The 17,340-nt window shown below is 39.1% G+C and overlaps 1 protein-coding gene across 2 annotated transcripts in view; it reads left to right on the top strand.

The window, feature by feature from the left end:
* The window catches only part of PTPRN2 (protein tyrosine phosphatase receptor type N2), a 636,599-nt gene that overhangs the window by 67,962 nt on the left and 551,297 nt on the right, over window positions 1-17,340 (top strand). The window contains exon 1 of one of the 2 annotated variants that reach the window (XM_030971072.1): window positions 7,861-7,935. The exons of the other annotated variant lie outside the window; for it this stretch is intronic. Within the exon in view, the coding sequence (XP_030826932.1) occupies window positions 7,878-7,935 (58 nt within the window). The 5' untranslated portion in view covers window positions 7,861-7,877. Of the gene's footprint in view, window positions 1-7,860; window positions 7,936-17,340 lie in introns of those variants that run through there. 2 annotated transcript variants of the gene reach the window in all.

Genomic DNA, 17,340 nt, shown 5'->3' with positions numbered 1-17,340 from the left:
GTAAATGTATAAGACTATTGTATTGACAATTCCCATGACTGACAGCAGGAAGGGCAGTGACAGATTTGTACAGGTTGAATTTTGGTGACTATCAATATTTTCCAGTGCTTAGGCTGGAGTCTTCCCCAGTGCAAGCAGATTTAATCAGGTTTAATCATAGGCAGCTGTTACATCTAGCAGACAATGCATAGTGGGCAATTTATGCAACAGATGATAGAAATTTCTGTACTTTAAGGGATCTCTTTATTGAAGACTTTGCTCTTCCTGTAAATGTAACTTCCTAACTTCTTGCTCTACTTGTTTTCTTAAATGAAGAGGCAGTTTGTCAAATGTCCATGACACTCTTTACCATGCAAAATTAAATTATCTGTTGTATCTTTGAATTTGAATGGACCTTTTCTGTAGAACTACTCATGTTTTGGCATAACTAACTTAAAGAGATGTCAGTAATGAGTAAGACAGATGATCAATAATATTTTCTAATGTCTGATCTTGTTTTAAAAGAATACTTGCAATACTTGAGATTCTGTCCAAGTGTCTAAGGTAACTGTAAAATATTTCATTCTTTTTTGTCCACTGGGAAAATGTTATGTAGAGTGTATTTTAAATGCTCTCCTTGATGCAAGTGAAGAAAAACCATTCCTGAGAAAATAAATAGGATCTTTGGGAGAAGATTTCAACCATTCCTATAGTTGAAGTACTAAAAAGCTATCAGAATTTTTTTATATGTAGCAGAAAGGAAGTGGGCCTCTTGCTTCTGAGCAATCCTTCACATTTTTTCCTGCCCAAAGTGCTGCTGATTCACCTGTATCTCTGAAATTTTTCAGGAATTCTGATATATTAAAATTTGAGAGCTTTGCTGGGTTGAGAGCTCAGGAATTGAAGTTTGTGGAGGTCACTGTGCTCAGAAGCAGAGCTTACTTTGAAGAGGTTTGCCTCCTTTCTTGTCACACAAGTGGGTATTTCTGAAGTACAGTGTGAAAGTGGGGAAGAAACAGCAGCTGCTTTTTGGTAGCATGTGATCTGCAGATCTGCTTCTGACTCTTGCAGGAAGGCTAATTCTGATCTTCTTCTCTGCCTCCAGCAGAGGCACAGAAAACTGACCACATTTGCAGAAATAAAGCTAGGTTTGCCTACTGAAGACATAAGTCACAGTATTTGCTGTCTCACATCCATGATCAGCTGTAGATTTCAAGTGTATTTCATGCATCACTTGTGAAAGCATAACCAAAACACCAATAACTGAGCTATTTCATAGCTTAAAAAAACCCTACTTTTCTTCCCTTCTCATTTCTTCTGAAGAGACATTTTTACTGAAATATTTTGATAAATTTTCCTTTCCATGAAGAAAAGAATGGTGTTAAAAGAATGGGTTTTGTATTGCTAAAAGCAATGTAATAGAATTGTAAGATCTGAGATAAGCAGCATAAGTGTTTGTGTCAGAGATAAGGGCTGCTTACATCTGTTTAGGTCACATGCCATTTTTGCAGGGCAAAGGACCTGCTGTAATAATGATTGTTGACTTTTCTGCCACTTTCTCTCATCATATAAAGGTCTCTTTTGGCTTCAGCGATGGGTTCTTGCTTAGGCTTGTTTAATAGCTCCAGCAGCATTCATGCAATATTAATTTATTTCCACAAACCTTTTAGCAGTTTTCTGAGCTGCACTGACTCATCAAGTGGTTAAGAAGGAACATATTGTTTCATGTTAATTTTAATGGCATAAGGATAAGCCAGGCAAAAAGACTTGAGTTAGTTTTCCTGGACTCTTTCTTTGCAAAACCAGAACTTTGAGAGGTAAAGTGGCTTAGATGTCATTTATTTATCTTCTGGTACATCATTGCTACTTTCTTAGAGTTGGAGGAACCCATCTAAAATGCTTGAAGCTTGAAAGCCTGCAGCTAAAAAGAGTGATGGGAAAGGTGAATATGCCTGTGAGCTGCAGACTGATAGAAAGTAACCTGGCATACTATCAGCTTGGAAATGCTTCCCCTCCATTAAATTCTGAAAAGCTGTTACAGATACAACAGGAAGCAAATAGCATCTTAATTAAAGAAGATATATAGAAGGAAAATAATAATATGAGGAATAGTATTTGCAGTGATGGTATGTGTAGTGACACAGCTGTGGGTAAAGGGGGATATGGCTTTCACACCTTCACATACACTTTGCTGTCTGGGTTAGAAGTTCAAGTGAAAGAATTTGCCTGTGAGTGTATTTTTTCCTTAACAGCTCTGCCTAGAATGTGTTTGTATGAAAAGGAAAGAAAAAAGCATCAAGAAGGAATTTTTAGAGGATCTCTGAGACAGAAATCCTTTGCTTACCCTTGAACAGTCCTTGTATTTATATACTAAATTTAGTACAGCTGGATAAGCAGGAATATGTCATGTTTTGTTTTGCATTTTAAGTGACAGATAAAGCAGTTCATGTAAAACATCAGCTTGTTTATCTTCCTTGTTGGAAGGTTTAAACAAACTGGCTCCTGTGAACAGCAAAACAAAGACAAGTTCGTATTCTTTCTCATGAAATTGTGCTGTTGAATTCTAGCAGTGCCACTGGGAAAGACACCATGTGGTACAGATAAAAGTGTTCATTTCAAAATAACCATCCATTATGTCCTCTCTTTATTAAACTGTTTGAACTGCTCATTTAGAAGGCTACCATTCTTTCCTTTAGCTTTAATCTCCAGATATTTTGCTTCAGAAAGCAGTTTTGTGCTGTGTTTTATGGGGGCATGGATACCATGATATCTTTGCTCCTATCAACAGCTCCTTTACAAATCAGGGCAGTTTTATTTACAAAAGAGGCTGTGGCTGCAATCCTCCTTCCTGCATGAAATCAGAATGGGGTTCGTGCAGACAAGATCAGATAGTAGAAAACATCTCTGTGAGGCCAAGCAAGGGAAGTTAATTAAATGCAGTGGTTGGCGCAGAGTGCGTCGTTAAGCCAAGCCTGGCTGACAAACACCTCCCCTCTCCTCAGAAGACAGCTCTGATGTCTGCAGCAGTGTTTGGAGAAGCTGTGCTTCTGAAAGGCTGGGCAAACAGCTCTGCACAGCTGAATCAATATTGCTTTATGTATGCAAGCTGCACTTGTTAGGAGGGACTTAGGTTAGCACGGTGTGGCAGAGGCACCCAGGCATTGCAGTACAAAATCGTGAACCTTTCCAAGCCTGGATCTCTGCAGGTAGTTCAGAATATTAATGCATTTTCTTCCTTAGCTACAGAGCTCCTTGAACATTTGGAGTAGAAGTGATTGCGTGTGCTGGTGATGAGCCATAAACGGTAAACATGTGCTACAGATGATAAGGGAGAGAAGTCAGGATCCCTGAAATGGTTTCTTGAACTTAATGTGTTATGCTTTGAGGTTTTCCAGACCATTGCCTGGTAGGGTGGGATTGCAGAGGGAGATGCACCTCGGCATTGTTGAGCTAACAGATGTCTGCAGCAACATCTGTGTTGGCAAGGCACTGCTCTCCAAAAGCTATTGAATTTTTGTCAAATGACACTATAAATCTGGGCCTAAGCTTTCTGAGCCCTTTCAGTGAGCATCAGTGCTTGTTATAACTAAATTCAGACTCCTGAGGAGTAACACTAAGTGGTACCTCTGCTTGTACTTGCTGTATTGTCTGTAGAGAATTTATGTGCTTTGCAAGGATGTGGGGATTCTTCACAACTAACTGAAGTTCAAATACCACCTGATGTCATTTCTTACCTGAATTCTGAAGTAAAGGAGTGTGTGTGTATGTTTGCACGTGGATGTTTTGTTGTTGTAAAAACCTGACCAGTTATTTAAATATTAGGATTTACTTCCAGTGGTTCTTCTGTACCAGTTCAACAAAATAATGGGGCTTTTTTTGTCTGACACTTAATTTTTTAAAATATGCTTTGAATAAGTAATGTCAGAAGAAGTCACAATCTTGTGTGGTACTCAAGAAGAAGTAAAGCTTAAAGTCTGCCATTGTATAATGCTATTCTGAAAATCCACATCTTTAAAGTATTTACACACTTCATTCAACTGAAATCAAGGGTAAGTTAACACCTAAATATTCCTGACAATCTGTGAATATGAAGATGGTATCTCAGTTATTTGGAATACTTTATAATTTTTAAGGAATTCCACACACCTTTTGAAACAAATTTGTGGAAATAAACACCAGTATTGAAATTTTTTGTTCCTCACACTTGTTCTTCATCAGGTTGTGTGACAGTTGTGTAATAGGAACAACTACACGAAATGGAGATTATTTGGGAGGAAGACTTCCAATTTCCCATTAGCCTGAGTTCTCTTGTGTGTTAGCTCTCACTTCCCCTGAGATATTTGAGGTACTGGAGGTGAAAAATTAACATTTAAGTCTTAAGGTTATAATGTCAGCGCAGTGGTGACTTCATCTCCTTTACTTTGAAACAGTGTGGTGGGATTTTTTTCCTCATTGAAAAAAGCCCCATCTATCTTCCAAACTGTGTATTTGTGTCTTGTGTTTGTCTCAATGTGGTGCTACAACAGCTGCCTGTGGAATGGTGGGACAGAAATGCCCAGCACAACTGAAGAATTAGAATTGGAGCACTGATCAAAGGTGAAGTTACTCCTTTTAGGAAAAGATGTTTATTGTGATAATGCAACTGCAATTAACCACTGCCCCAGCTGTCTGTAAAAACTTCTTTCTGGGGGGTTCTTTTTGTGGAGAATCTCAGAGTGCAGCTCCTGCAGGGCAGAAAGCATTGCTGAGGCTTCACTGGCAGTGTGCTGCTCAGCACCAGGTGTGAGAGGCAGCCATAAATCTTCCACTGGCCATAGGTAATCCTTTATATTCCCGTGTCCTGTGCTAGTAAATAAGTTTTGGAGCTGCTGAGTGCTGCACAGTGCTGTTTCATGTGGTCAGACCTGCTTTTGCTCAGAGCTCAGGCAAGAATTCTGCTGTGTTGTCACAAGGAAACTTTAGTTCTATCTTAGTGTTGTAACTTGTGGTAATGCATTTTATTGGCTTCCACAGAACCAGGGCAAGCATTGTAAGAAAATAGTTTAAGCAGTGTGGATTTTAGTGATTTTGGGGGCATTTTGGTATTCAGTTCAAGAATTTTGATTATAAGATTCCACCTCCCCCCTGCTGACTGGGGGGATGTGGGGTGTGTGTGGTGAAGGTTTGACCTCACTGGAGAATAACCGCAGTTATCCGGTATCTGTCTATTCAAAATTATGCATTTGTGGTGATGAGATGGATGAATCTCTAAAATCTAATGTAATGGTCTGATATTAAGTAGGATTAAAATTCTGAAATTTTTGGAGTTGCCTTTTGTCTTTTTTTTTTTATATTCAGTATTTTTTCTTGAAATATTTGAGGTGCTATGAAGTCTTCAGCCTTACAACATGTGTTAATTAAAAAAAAATACAGCCAAATCTTATTTTTCTCCTGTTTTTTGGACATGTAGGCATTATATATACAATTTGGGGTAACTCTGAACATGTATGCTAAACTAGCATGCTAAATGTTCCATGAAAATATATTTGTGTATTAGAGATATTGTTTTTATCATGTATCTTACCTGTGTGTGGTGGATCTTTTTGTTAGTACCTTTTGGGTAAGCTACATAGCAGCATATGCAGGGATGTTCCCTAATTCACTATTGTATTGCATTAAAAAAAATAACATTTGAGAGGTCATGGAAAAGTACAGCCTGTTTGATAGAGGCATTAGGGAGTCTCAGGAAGGTTTGAGCCTGATGAATGATGAAACATGAGAGCCTGAAAAGGACAGTGTGGTCTGGAGAGAAGAAGAGAACACCAAGGGATAATATTCTGGCAGTGAGGTGGAAAGCAAATGAATCCTGGTTTGGAGGGACACTGCAGCAGTGTGCCTCTGCTCTAAATCCATCATAGTTTGTCCTCTTCTTGTGTCAAGGGACATTCACGAGCGTGGTTTGCTTTATGATGATTAAGATGTTTGGTTACAGCTTTTGAAAAAATAGAATAGCAGTTTTTTTCTTTAGCTCTTCACTTTTACTAAGAGAAAAACAAACCAAAACACCACCAACAAAGAAAAAGCATATTTTTTTATGAACAAAAGGTAGTAATAAACATTGTCAAAGGAGAAGAGATGTGGAATGAGTTGGCAGTGATGGCTACACAACCATACTGTGGTTTTTGGGCAGCCCCAGATTTGAGTGAGACGGGACCTTTTCTCCTGGTGTTAAAGGATACCTTCTATTTAGCATACCAATTGATTAAAAATATGTCATTCAAAAAATGAAGTGCTTAACAGCTATTTGCTTATTTTGGGCTCCATCTATTCTCTTTCAGGAGGTGTTTGCCTTTGTCCCTTTAAATATCAGAGACTACAGTGTCAGCGTAGCAGTGGTTAGTTGGGTCACTCAGATTAATTACTGAGTACTTTGGTAATTAACTGAGGCATTGATAGGAGTGTCTAAAAGAAGACAGGCTAGAAAGCTTTGAATCATCCCCTGCTTGGGAAAATTGTGCTTCTTAAAATATTCATGCTGCTTCTCTCTTTCTTTTTGAAAACTTCGGTAATCCTGTCTTATAGCACATAAGCTGAAGACATGAGGTCACGAATCAAATTTCCAAATTTACCAATTTTGCAAGGACATTAATGAATGATTATTCACTCTGCATGCTCTTATGTGTGTAGGAGGCAAAGCTGTAGATTTCTTAAGTATATTCTGAATAACATTCTTTTGGACGATTCTTCACAATAACAAGGTTTTCTGTGCAGAAGATCCCTTTTATTTTTTTCCTGTTTTCTGTCTTTTTTTCTTCAAGTGTTCTTTTAAAATTCTTCCTGCTGTTTGCTGTACAAATTCTGCATCACCTGACTGCTGTTGCATTACAATAATAATTTAGTGAATATCATTTTGTTTCTGACTTCACAGCATTTGACAAGCAATAATAATCTTTTGATTCTCAACCTGCCTTTAGACAGTAAACAGAATAGGAAAAAAAAATTTATGGTTTTCAGGGGGAGGATGTTGTGGTCCTGGCTAAGTATCTTCTCAGACACTATGGGAGAAATGAGTAGAAAATTTTACTACATGGTTCACATGAAAGTGTATCCACTGCAGCAGAGTCAAAGTGATGAGTCTGCATGAAATAGGGATTTGTTTTGTCTCAAGACAGCTTGTGTGTGAAAAATATATGCAGTAATTATTGACATCCATTTTGGCAAGTAAGAAGCCAAGGAAGAAGGTATTACTTTATAATATTCTAAAGGAGCTGCAAGTTTATGCACATGGAAACCATAAATGTATAATATACAAAAATACCTTTTAATTACCACGATTGTTTTGAATAGATGTACTAAAGAAGTTCAACATTTTTTTTAATTAAAATAAATAATGTAGAAGTTTTTTTCCCAGGTTGTGTACCTACTATTAGAGTTCCTGATTTGGATTGATTCTTCCAAAGGGAATGAGAGAATATATCCTCTTTTTATTCCAGTGTTTAGAGCAAATGCTTTGTAATAAAGAACTGTGAGAGGCTTTTATTGTTATGTGTCCTCATTCAATAAACAAGAACAATCTGAAAGTGAACTAATTATGGTGCTGTTGATTAACAGGTAAAGACCTGTTAATGAAAAGTCATCCTGCATTATATGACATTCCAAGCCTTTAATTTAAACAGAGTTTTCCTTCATTCCCTCCAACCCCATGGCAACAGCAACAAAAGTTGCTCTAGAGGTAGACAGAACAATAAATATATTTTATGGTCCCAAACTATTTATTGTAATTTGGTCTTTATTGAAATAGCTTTGGCTGCTGCTCTGCACAAGCTGAGAATATTTGGTAGCTTTTGCTGCTGTGTCAGCATGCTCCTCTAGTGCCCTGTGGTAGGATCAGTGTGATTTAAGGCTGGTAACTGCAGTGGATGTTGAGGCTGAGTAAGGGAATACAACATTTCATGTTTGGACTCATAACTCTTCAAGGTACAATGGAAAATGCTTTTAATGTAATGCACTAAACATTTGTGTTAGCAGTGAATTTGCAATATTGTGATAAGGTTTAAAATGTGCGCCTAATTTGTTCTATTTAATGTTAACTCTCTTATGATTGTATTTAGACTTTTGACTGCATTATCTCACTGAGTCTTCCAGAGATAAGGTTGTATCATAGTTTTTTTCCTGGAAGTAACAGGACAGGTATGATATTGAACAGCTGCACACTGTGCAATTTTTCAATGGCAAAAATGGCTATTTTTGGTTCTCTCTGTCTGTCATTGAGCTGCAATTGATGTTTTCTCTATCATAAACTCTACAGTAGATGAGAAAGAGGTGTATTACCCAACCAGAAGCTATAATGTACTGGGGGTGAAAAATAAATTGAGGGGAGTTGAAAACAACTGAGACCTTCCTTCAGATTTTTCTTTGTCCTGTAGTCCTCTCTCTATACTCCACATTATGCTGCTGCATCTCTATTTCTGTGAGGTTAAGATAGGAAAGGTATTGGGGGGCAATTTGATTAAAGGGTTTTTGGATGGCAAGACTGCTAACAGTTTCATAGTTTATTGAACACTTAAAGAGGGCAATCTGCTATACCCAGTCACAGTGGAAGCAGTTTAAATGGGTTTTGTATTTCCAAAATTAAATAAATTTGTTTTCTTTGGATGAGGAGTGGTTTTCAAAATGGTAGTGTTTCGTTTTTAAATTTGAATTAATTTCCAAGTTTTAAGTAGCAAACTTGACTGCTTCTTGTTTACTGTGACTTTAAAAATCCCCAAAACTTTCCAAATTATAAATCTCCTGTCAGTCTTCTGATTTAATCTCTCTTTCTAGGATGTTGTTTCACTTCCAAGTTAGAGATGTGTGGATTTACTGGATTTCTACAATAATTAAGACTTCCTACTCTGCTGACAACTTGCCTTCATGTTAGTGGAATTGCGGTGAAGGCTTAAGCTGACTAATTTAATGGAACAAACTGTTCTTTCACTGACAGTACCTATTAGAAAAGTTTCCTCTCTATTTTTACCTGTAATTTTGATTGATGTGTTTGGTGAATGACTGCTTTAGAAATATTTAACTTTTAAACTTTTTCACTTATTTTTTCCTTAGTTAAAATTTCTGTGAATACTAGTTGGACAAAAATGGATCAAGATACAGTTAAGAAATACCAGTCCTGTTCCATGTCTCAAATTATTTTTTATTATTTTCAATTTTGTTATGGCAAATCTAACTTTATATGACAAACTTCCACACAGTGTTTTTGTTACAAATGTTTGAAGTTGTCTAAGATTTCTTTCCTCCATTGTTTTTCTGCTTCTGCAGTTAGAGCTCCCCACCCAAACAGTTGAGGCAGAAATTATTATAACTGAAGAAATGGAGAGCTCTGAAAGAAGTTTGGGCAGAAAAGAATCCCTCTTTCTCCACTGTTTTTCTCAGTGGCAAAGGATTGATGGATGTGCTTAATGTTGCAGTACAAATTATAAATGCATGTTCACTAAGATGGTAATCAGGCAGTTAGTGCCCATTTCATGTCTCTGGATTCACTGCATTCCCAGTTAGAAGTCAGGCCTTCTCTCTGGGCTTTATTTCAAATATATCAAGAGATTTATAATAGCCCCAAAATTTTGCTTGTTCCCCTCCCAGAAATAAGATCTTTGATTAAAATTATTTTGTTGTTTTGTGAAATATTACCTTTCACATACGATGCCAAAAAAGATTTACTTGTCTCAATGTATTTTGTTGGCATGGTAATTGAAAATAAGTTAGGACTGGCACAGAGGGTAATGGCATATTTAAGAAGGCAAGAAGTTTGGAGCTTCAAAAATGCTATTTCATCTCAAAAATCTGTGGGAAGTATCAGTCTAACAGAAAGAATTCTTTTTCTATCCCCAAACATCTCTTTGCCAACACAGTTACTAATTCTTGTATCCTGAGAGGCCATACTGTGCTGGCCTGGAGTTAAATTTCATGCCAGTAGCTGGTATGGGTCAGTGCTGGATCTGTGCTGGAATCAGTGTTGGTAATTCAGGGATGTTCTCAGTGCTGGTGAGCAGGGCTTGCACAGTATCAAGGCCTCTTCTGCTTCTCATACAACCCCACAGGGAGGAGTCTGGGAGGGGACCCAGCTGGCAGGGGTGGCCCCAGGCATGTCCCACAGTGTCATAACCTGGGAGCTGCTGCTCAGGGACTGCCTGGACATCACTTGGTTGGTGGTGGGATAGTGTTTCCATTTTTCCATTTGCATCATTGGTCTTTCTTGGGTTTAATTCTCTTGGTTTTGTTATTTTTTTTCATTACAATTTATGATTATTATTTTATTTCAATTATTTAGATGTTCGTATCTCCACCCAGGAGTTTTCTTGCTTTTACCCTACTGATTCTTTTCCCCTCCATCTTGCAGTGAAAAGCAGCTGTTTGGAGCTGAAGTTCTGTCTGGATTAAAACATGACATGGTTTCACAGGGATGCAACGGCTTGTGAAGTTAATGCTGTGGTTCCTCCTGCTTTGTTTAGATGAGATTCCCACAAATGATGCAGATCAGCTGTCTCAAATAATACCTTATATTCCCCCCAGTTATGGGGAGAATGACTTCATTAGATCATCAGAGACCAAAGGAAATGATAATTCAAAATTCTAGGGCTAAAGGGGTTTTCATCATGCATTTCATTCATGTACAGTAGTACAGGAATAAATATTTCCCTTTTTTTAACTTGAGTGTCTCCACAGTAGATGTAAAGGGGAAATGGGCATTTGTTAATTAAGCTGCACTAATTGCAAATTTCAGTGGCACTGCAAGCTGTCTTCTTAGGAACCATGACAATGACATTAAGCATTTGCTAAACAAAATCCACTCCTGTATGTCATGCAGTTCACATCCTGTTTGCTGTTTAAAAGTTGTTGGCACAGATAGAAGATTTTTTATTAAGAACCATGAATAAACAGAATTTTCTTCATCTGAAATTGGCTATTTTGAGAAGTCTAGTTTTTAGGTGGAAAAACAAATGGAGGCATAAATAGTTTTATTCTCACCTTTTCTTGCTTAATTGTTTAAATCCGAAGCTGCTTCTTCAAGCAGAGTAATATTTTCTCATCACACAAAAATAAAATATGGTCCCTGGCCACAAAGAAATCCTACAAGGAGCCCTTTATAGATATTTCCTGTAGGACATTGGGGACCATGGTTTTGTGTCTCTGTCTGCCTCACAGAGGTGGAAGTGTCAGTTCTTGCTCCTAGAACAGAGATCTACAATAACCTCTGCTCTCCCCATAGCAGCTGGTCATCTTGCAGCGGTATGGAGAGGAATTTATGCAGCCTGGAAAAGAGCAGCAAAGTCTTTAATCAAAGTGAGTATCCCAAAGTTTATGCAACAATGTAAAGCTGAGAAAGCTTTTGGATTTAAAAAAAAAAATCTGTATGTAATACCAAATCCTCTGCAGTTGAAAATTGCACTTAAGTAATCAGCTATGAAATACCTCTTGTTTTCAAAGTTCTGCAAAACTTAGTCTCATCTCAATTCATGTCCCCTAGACTGTTCTTAATGTTGTTTGAACTATGCAGGAATTGCTCTGCAGTCTGAGAGCCCCAAGCCGACTCTTGTGCTGGAAAAAATTGCAAGTTACAGCTATATAATCAATGACATAGTCCAAAATCACCCCATTAAAGGAGAAAAAAAGTGCAAACAATGTGAGAAACTCATCTATCTGTATAGATAGACAATTATGATGATATGTGAGGTTTTCTTGGTGGAAAATACAAATTAATGCAGGTAATTTATTTTAAAAAGCATTATCCTTTGCCAGACAAGGAGATTTTGTAAGCAGTCTAACATACTTGCAGAGGAGCAGAGCCATATGTCACTGCAGAAGGTTTGTCCTTTGGCTTCAGTAAAATGAGAATGTGAAGGATTTTATTACTTTGGGTGTTAATACAGGTCATAATCAAGATGAAACCGAATTATCTACAATATCAGTGTGAGAGATACTGCAACTCAAGTGGCAGCAGTTTTATGGGGGACAGACTGATTTATTTCTACTTGTTTACTGCCTGTGCCCGTGAGCCGTGCTGTCTGGCAGGGCTGGGTCTGCGCCCTGCACAGGTCTGAGCTTGGTGTGCCCAGAGCTGACCCTCCCCCATCTCACACTGCTGCACTTGAGATAACTCTGAAAATATTGATTAGTGGTTGTTTTTATGGAAGGTGGAAAAGAATCCGGGTGAGACTTAAACAACTCAAAATTACATCTTTTGCTGTTGGCAATATCTGAACCAACTTTAGACTCAACTGAGGAATGCAGCTCATTCTCTCAAGGCTGGGAAGGGGGTGATGAGATGTTCTGGCTTCAGTTGTCCTTGCAGCAGATTTGGCACTGGGGACAGGGGCAGCAGAAGTTGTGTTTTGCTCTTCTTTCACCTGGGTCACAGTGAGCTCTGTCCCCCAGAGCTCCTCAGCCCTGTTCTGCATCTGAGCATGCTGTCCTTGCCTTGTCAGAGCAGAGTCTGACTGTGACCTGGCACCTGTTCTCCTTGCCAGAGCCTGGGATCCTCTCTGTGAGCAGCACTTGCTACTTGAGGAAAGAGAAGACAATTTATTTTTCAAATCAAGTATGGGGATGCTGAAAAGATCCTGAGTGGGGGAGAAGAAGTTCTTTAGGATTGAGGAGGGAGCCTGGAGGCATGCACAGGATGGAGGAAGAGATGAGGGAATCCCAAAGGTCATTAAATACTGGGAAAACTTGGCTTCCTCCAAGCCTCTTTCCCATGTGCATCCTCACCCTTCCTTCCCAGGGTGTCACCAACAGTGAAATTTAGTTTTGCCTCCATAGCTGAGGAACTCTGAAGCACTGAAAGGAGCTCAGAGCTGGGTGAGGAGAAGATGTGAAAAGGATGCCTATGGAGAAAGCCTGATGGTGAAGCAGGGGGGTAGAAGAAACTTTTATTTTTGCTTCATCAAGACTGGCATAAAGAAGCTGTTTCTGTTGTGTTCTCAGATAAACCTACCTGCTGGCTTCTGCAGCAGCCAGGTGGGTCAAAAGCACAGAAATTGTTTAGCATACTAGACCTCTACAGGTAAACTTTGGACAGTGTTTGCATTGACACTCCCTTATATTCTGCTTCCATTCTGAAATCTGTGGGGTTAATTGCTAACCCAAACTAATATTAATTTCAGATATTTGTTCCTTAAGTTCAGAGGAGCCCTCCACGCATCTTACTGTATTAGTTCTTGACTTCTGAGTCAGGTGTCAGGGTATATGAGTAGCTTAGGAATTTCTAAAAGCTTATATGGACCTGAAAGATAAACAATGTTTGGTACCACTATAACTCACCAGCAATTCTCAAGAAAAACACTGTAAAAAAAGAAACCTAATGAGGTTTTTTGTATATATTCAGAAATAAGATCTACATACTTTTTTTCTGTAAACAGTCTTTAACTCTTATGTTTAAATCAATCTATAATTTTTTATCATTTAAAAATATACCAATTTTTTTAATTTCATCTTTTTACAGGAGTGTTTACTTTTAAAATAGGAAACTTGCATTTTATGGGGGAAACATACAAGGCACTTGGGAAAAATAATTTATAGAGTTGGTCCCTAATTTTATTCCATGAGCCACTGTTTGCTCATTTGGATCAAGAGTGCTTTTGTAAGGAAAGGGCCAAAAGTCTTGGGAGAAGTGGATGAGCTTCAGTGCCAGAAAGCTGGGAGAAAATCCAAGGTAGACACATAATGAGAAGAACGTTTCTTTTCCTGAATGTTTTGTATTCTTTTGAAGTCTTATTCTGAGAGAATAAGAAGTATGAAAAATAGGAAATTAAAATTTTGTCTAAAGTGAGAGTTTACACAAGAACATGTCAGAAAAGGCTGTAGCATCCAGCACTTGTATGGACATCCCTCCTGTCCTGTTGGTGTTGTGGGAGATCAGTTTGGTTTTTTGCTTGTTTTTTTTTTTTTTCCTAAACAGTCAAAAAGGAAAAAATATGTTATGAGCTGATGTGTTTGTTTTGTTTTTTAATGACTTTTACCTGATTTGTGGGAGTTGAGTCTGTTTGTCACCAGTGCTGGGTAAAGGCAGCAGCAGGCACAGTGGGTTCATTTTCTGTCTCCCTCTGTCAATCAGACAGGTTTAGTCTGTTCTCATTGCTTTGCTTTGGCAATGGTTCAACAGCAACTGGGTGAATAAGGTAACCTCTCAATCCCATCAGCATCTCTGCCTGATGCCTGTGTTAGGTTGCCAGGTTGGGCTGAAGGGTGCAAGCAGGGTACAGCTGGGAGCAGGAGAGGCTCCAGTGACAGCCCCACAGTGTCAGGACAGAAATTACTGCAAAGGGAAGCAAAACCAGAGCAACATAACCCGTGAGTCTGCAGAAAAACCCCATTACTTAAGCAGCAATGTGTTCTGTCAGGGGTTGGTGCCAGTGTGGAGTGGTGGATGGGTGCCATAAAGGCAGCTCCATTGATGCTGTGGGAAATCCTGGATGAATGGATACAGCCAGATGCCAGGTTCTATTCCAGAACTAACTAATGGCCTTCCTGGCATGTCCATCATTATTTCAGTGGCAGACAATGTGGAACTGGTAAGAAAGAAAGTTGCAAAGGTGAATTCACTGTTCCAGAAAGTTTTACTCTCTTAAAAATGCTTGCTTTAAGATCAGCTTGATCTTCAAAAGTATCTTTTAGTACTGAATTTCTAATCCTTGATGTGTGTTCTCTTTTTGTTCTTGTGACATAAATGTATTAGCAGATGTAGTGGCATTATGTGTGATAGAATGGAAATCCAAAGAATTTTTATGCTTAAGATTACTCTGAGAGCTAGAAATGCTGGTTAATCTGTCCTATATTCAGCCATGTACCTTTCCCATTAAAATTAGTTGTCAGAGAATGGAAGTGAATGGGTGAAATTGGTGTGCAATAGCAAGGTATAATGACATAATGGACTGTGGAAATCTGATGAATTCAGATGTGGTTTTGGTAATAGGCAGTACAGGTGGCAAAGAATTTCATAGCTGCAGAATATTCAGATAATTTGATAGAGCTGGCAGATAACAAAGAAAAGAAAGAACAAATTCACCAATACTTAGAAAGGCAATTCAAGATGGCAAAGTTTTACAGTATTTGTGTGGACATCTGCAACTCTGCAAATCTTTGCTGTTTAGAATGATTCAGCATCAGCTGCAAGGGGGAGCAGTGACCGGTAGTTTTTCTGTTCAAAAATATTTGGCTTCTCTTTGTAGGGTGTGAGGTCACTTGTACAACAGGAAAAATTTGTAAGTTTTTTAATGTCTAGAAATAGCTTGTTGAAATGCGATTTTTTATTATTTTTGGTGTGTGTCATGCTATCAGTATTACAATAATGTTTATGTGTACTTGTAAGCAAAATAAACACAGATAAATGTGGTGTGGAAAAAGTCAAACAAAGTTGGCATTGAGATGTTCTCTGACTACACAAAAGAGAAGTTACTCTTATGTTTGTGTTATCCATGTCTGTGATGTAGGTACTACAGGTTTTGAAAACATGTATTTAAAAGAAGTTATCTGGGTAAGATACTGTGGTCTTGGGCATGGCCTCAGCAGATACAATTTTTTCAAATCCACCTTATTTGTTTTATTGTGGCCAGGATGCCCCTTCTAAATCCTAAGCTTTGTTTGAGGCTCCTGGCTGCTTTCTCCAACCTCCTTCCTTATCCTCCCTGGCGTCTTCATGAGTAGGCAGCCTGGCTGTTCTCATGAGTCTCTGCCTTTTAATTTTCCCCCTCTCTGGTCAGAAATATTGCTAATGTGAGAGTAGCACTTGTTTCTTTCTGTTTGTTCCCTGGCTGTTGTGGCTGGATTGTCCATCTCAGTGTCTGTGACTGGTGCTGGCAGGCAGCATGTGGGGTCACCTTTTTACCTTGTACCCTGCAAGGATCACGTCCTTTGTGGACTGTGCAGTCCAGTGGGCACGAGGATGAAGAGGGTGCAGTCCAGTGGGCACGAGGATGAAGAGGGTGCAGTCCAGTGGGCATGAGGATGAAGAGGGTGCAGTCCAGTGGGCATGAGGATGAAGAGGGTTGCCTGTTGGCCTTGACATACCTTGTGAAAACCTGACTGGCCATTGGTGTGTGCCTCTTGCTTTCATCCCAGGAGTACCCCAAGCTTTCAGACTTTGCTTTTCATTGAAAAAAAGTGGACTAGGATTGACTCTTAAGCTGGGTTGTGTCTTTTGCTTGACCAGAGGCAGGTTAATGTGTCCATATGTAGCTTGCCTGTGATCTTTGTGCCAATCTGAAGTGGTCAGCCAGGGGTCTGTTGTTGTGAAGTCCTCTGTGCTGACCTCAGAAACCTCTGAGCACAGAGCTAAGGTGATACTGGGATTTAAACCCAGCTTAAAGAGTGTGTCCTGCCCTTCACACAGCTCCACACCCCATGATGATCCAGATGATCAGAAAATCCATGAGCAGGAGCACAAATCCCATTTTTGCTCTGGGGAATGTCCTTTCCCTCTCCTGACCCAATAAAGACCCAGATCTGCAGCCCATCTCTGGCTACAGGACTATGATTGCCAGGTTGGTCTGAATTTGTGTTGGGGGTCATGGAGGCCTGGAACTGGCTAATGGAGTTCCTCTGGGTTGTGCCTGGTGCTGTGCTGCTGCTGGTGGCATCTCCTGGCTGCAGGCGATCCTGCCAGGCTGGTGATGGGGCTTTGGGAAATCCTCCTGTGGCTGGAGATGTGCCCCCAGCATGAGGCTGTTGTAACCATGTTAAGAACAGAGCAAAGGGGGTACTTTTGATATTTATTTTTTTTTCCCAACACCAAACTGAAAACCATCAAATAGACTTTTACTGAAGGTACTTTGGGAGCATAATTTGGACCATAACTTTACCTTGTTGATAGTCAGTCAATATTTCTGTTCCTTTTGAGGGACAGTTCTGACCCTTCTTTCCCTCTCTCATACACACACAGATTTATTCTGCTTTAATAATCACAGATGCAGAATTAAGGACCCCTGTTTTCAGAGAGTCCAGGGAGATGCAGTGCTCACCTCCAAGAGTATGGCTTTAACACACTAATTAATTTCTAAAGGAGAAAATACATCAGTGTTCAGCATCCAGAAAATATACATCTAAAATGACTTATTTTCTAATAATTGTGTATATAGTATAATGGTTATCTTGTATGAGATGAGAATATTGTCTGGGGAGCAGCAGCAGAGCTGCCCTGTTTGCTTTGCAGTTCTCTGACCTGCTTATTAGAGGACATTCTTATTAAACAGATGAATTTATATGGGAGGTGTTTAGGGGGCCTGTTGTTGTTAAGGGTCTGTCAGCACTTTTCAAGGTGCTACAAATATATGCAAACTGTATTTTAAGTGGCTACTCATCCTTGGTCAGTAATAGGCAGAATAAAGCCTTATATGA

Source organism: Camarhynchus parvulus, chromosome 2 (genome assembly GCF_901933205.1).
Source record: "Camarhynchus parvulus chromosome 2, STF_HiC, whole genome shotgun sequence".
NCBI lineage: Eukaryota > Metazoa > Chordata > Aves > Passeriformes > Thraupidae > Camarhynchus > Camarhynchus parvulus.
This window is presented reverse-complemented; position numbering and strand designations above follow the sequence as displayed.